At 43.7% G+C, this 3,450-nt stretch overlaps 1 protein-coding gene across 1 annotated transcript; it reads right to left on the reverse strand.

Annotated features, from left to right (window-relative positions):
• Positions 1-320: 320 nt before the first annotated feature.
• LOC138672089 (uncharacterized) lies at positions 321-1,595 on the reverse strand. The gene is made up of 2 exons (XM_069760145.1): positions 1,468-1,595; positions 321-1,316 (listed from the first exon to the last, which is right to left on the reverse strand). The coding sequence occupies exons 1-2, from the start codon at positions 1,581-1,583 to the stop codon at positions 431-433; spliced, it is 1,002 nt and encodes a 333-aa protein (XP_069616246.1). The 5' UTR covers positions 1,584-1,595; the 3' UTR covers positions 321-430.
• Between the last annotated feature and the right edge of the window lie 1,855 nt (positions 1,596-3,450).

The following is a 3,450-nucleotide window of genomic DNA, read 5'->3' on the forward strand; positions in this document are numbered from 1 at the left end:
TACAATAGTGTTAACTCTGTAGAGTTTTGCAAACATGATCGTCTCCCTCCTTGTCAAGCCAGGTTCCATATGAAAATAGTCTGCAGGATTAAAAATGGTTAACAAGGTGGGAGCCGATCATGTTATACGTCTAAACTATGGTACACACGGCTGAAAAATTTATTTGTTTTGTCACAGTCCATTTGGGTACTGGTGCTCACATAAATTTTGTGGGACACACATTACTTTCACTAAAATTGGATTTTACAATTCTATTACTATGGAAAAACATATGGGAGATTTTTTTTGTGAAAACGGAAAGGCACAAGAACTTTATTTCAAAACACAACGCATTAGAAAATCAGGGGACATTATAACAATAACCAAACATAGGATGGTTAAATGACATGGACTCCACAGTGTTTACATGACATCATAATAACAAGATGAATTAAACCATTTGATCTTGCCATGAAACACGCCCAACATCTGAAACAAAGTATGCAGCAAATTGGTCCCTCATATGAGCAATCTCCACAGTTGTCCGCAGAGGATGATCTTGATAATCAGGCAATGGATTTGGTATGGGTTCATAGAGTTCCATGTTGACTCTCTCTTTATCAATAATAAAATTGTGGAGAACCACACACGCCTTCACCACCTCATCCACTGTCTCAATTTTCAAATTTATGGCGGATCCTAAGATACGCCATTTGGAGACCAGGATGCCAAAGGCGCACTCCACAGTTCTTCTGGCCCTGGACAGTCTATAATTAAAAATAGTTTTGGTGCGGTCCAACCCCCGACTGGAGTACGGTTTAAGTAGGTTGCCACTCATTTGAAAAGCCTCATCCCCAACCACAACAAATGGCAGGGCCGGTCCTTCGGTGTTGGGAAGAGGTCGTGGCTGGGGGAAATTAAAATTGTTCTCGTATAATCTTCGGCCCATGTCTGACTCCTTAAATGTCCGTGAATCATTTGCACGGCCAAACGCTCCAATGTCCACAGCGAGAAACCTGCAGTCCGCACCTGCAATTGCCATGAGCACGGTGGAAAAGTATTTTTTATAATTAAAAAAAAGAGATCCACTTCTTGAAGGCTTGGTAATCCTAATGTGCTTCCCATCCACGGCTCCAATACAGTTAGGGAAAGAACACACTTGTTCGAATTTTTGGGCGTTGGCCTGCCATATTTCTGTTGTAGGGATGGGTAAAAATTCCTCCCGGAGGTTGTCCCACAATGCGCGGCATGTATCGGCAATAATACCAGACAGTGTGGAGACTCCAATACGAAACTGGAAATGCAGTGATCTCAAGGTCTCTCCGGTAGCCAGGAAACTGACAAGAAGAAAAATAAATAAATATAATTAATTAAATTGTTATGAAAGAATTTTTCATTTTTAATTACAATCCCCCACCCCACAAAACAAAAACACGTTACTTTAAAAAATGGCAAGAACATATAAATCCTTCACATTCCATTACGTACCGTAGAGTCACCAGCAGACGTTCCTCGGGGGAAATTGCTTTACGGAGCTGCGTGTCCTGCCTGGAAATGGCTCCTTCCACCAGACGCAGCAGATATCGGAAGCTGTTTTGAGACATCCTGGTGTACTCGAAGTATTTTTCCTGGTTGTCATTTAACTCGCCAAACAGACAATGGTAGGCTCCACGACTCTCTCGGACTTCCACTATAGGGTGTAGCCAAAAACGCCGACGACTCCTTCTCCGTAGTTTGTCTCTTTTCCTCTGTTCATGACAGGCAATAGCATAAGCAATAGCAAGGGCTAATTCCAGCTCAAAATTGAGGTAGATACTCTCCATGGAACGATCCATCTTGATGCTCTATGGTTGGAAATAATCTATGCCGGGGTATATATACCACTATTACATTAATACCCACCCTCATCTACCCATTGGTGGCATTATCGATTGTCTAGACACTAGACCCACCCTCTTCTATTCATTGGTGGTGTTATCTAGTGTCTAGACACTAAATTGTGTCTAAAGATATAATCATTGTTTGACAACGCATGCGTCGTAAAACGCAGCGTTTTTTGTAAAAACGCTACAAAAACGCACCAAAAATGCTGCGTTTTACGACGCATCCGTCCGACGCTTGCGTCAAAAAAGGTGTGTTTTTGCGTGCGTTTCCGATGCGTCGTGCGTTGCGTCGGCGACGCAGCGTCGCATGACGCTAATGTGAACGTAGCCATAACTAAATAGAATCCTGTCCTGTGTGAAATCGATCTACCAGCGTCTAACTAGACTGTGCTAAAACTGTGTTGCAGATCCAGGAGGACCCATTTGCTAATCAATATCATTTGGGATAAAACTGCGTTGAAGTGAAGATTGAGGATGCTTCATTTGTTCTTAAAAATTGTTAGGCCTAATATAGGGGTTGTTCAGGCACACTATATCTAAGAAAATAAATAGTGGTTGTTCATTTAATGACAGGTGACTCACAGATGTGAGCCTAAGGTTGTGAAACAGCAGGTTAAAAGAGGGGAATGGTACATAAAACATGAGTGGGGAACAAAGTGAGGTTGTGGTTTAAAGGTACCGTCACACTCAGCGACGCTGCAGCGATATAGACAACGATCCGACCTAAACTAGATCGCTGCAGCGTCGCTGTTTAGGTCGCTGTAGAGACGTCAAACACAGCAACTCCAGAGCGATCCAGTGACGTCACTTATCGTTCTCGCTCCATGTAAAAACGTTGCTGGCCTCGTTGCTTTTGATGTCAAACATGACGATACACGCCGATCTAGCGACCAAATAAAGTTCTGGACTTCTAGCTCCGACCAGCAATATAACAGTGGGATCCAGATCGCTGCTGCGTGTCAATCACAACGAGATCGCTATCCAGGACGCTGCAATGTCACAGATCGTTGTCGTTCTCGTTGCAAAGTTGCTGAGTGTGACGGTACCTTTAATGTTAATGAAAGTTCAACTGAACAAACACTGTCTCATCCTAGCCAATGACCACTAACAAAATCTGTTCCTTGAAGGGCTACTCCACTCCCTTTCTTTGGCAGCAGCACAGCGGTATGCCTTATAGATGGCAAGCGCTGCATCAAGTGGCTTCCCCTCTTCTTCGGTCTTAACATCACACACAGTACAATCCTCAGAAGTGGCACCCCAATCACCCTTGTTTCCCCCTCATCACAAATTTCTAAATGCCTAGCTGACTGTGGGGAACCACAGATGGGCCATTCTGCAGAGCTGTTCACACATTCTATTCCATGAGCATCAGAGGTCTGCTCGAAAGATTCACAGAATTCAGAGGAGGAAAGCATCTGCACCGATGCTCAAAACTTTTTCATGTTGAATCACGGGCCAGCCAAAGGTGAGTTCAAGCAGAATTCAGATCCTCATCTCCAGACGTTAACTATTGGGGTGGAGGTGATACTAATGAGACTCAGATACAGATGTGGACTGTACTGTGGTTTTTGGGCAGGAAGAGGAGGAG

Source organism: Ranitomeya imitator, chromosome 3 (assembly GCF_032444005.1).
Source record: "Ranitomeya imitator isolate aRanImi1 chromosome 3, aRanImi1.pri, whole genome shotgun sequence".
Lineage (NCBI taxonomy): Eukaryota > Metazoa > Chordata > Amphibia > Anura > Dendrobatidae > Ranitomeya > Ranitomeya imitator.

Excerpts from the sequence above, each read along its gene's own strand:
- LOC138672089 (XM_069760145.1), bottom strand. The coding sequence starts at position 1,583 with ATGTCTCAAAACAGCTTCCGATATCTGCTGCGTCTGGTGGAAGGAGCC. Across the intron at positions 1,317-1,467 it reads CGTCTGCTGGTGACTCTACG|TTTCCTGGCTACCGGAGAGA; the intron begins GTACGTAATGGA and ends TCTTCTTGTCAG.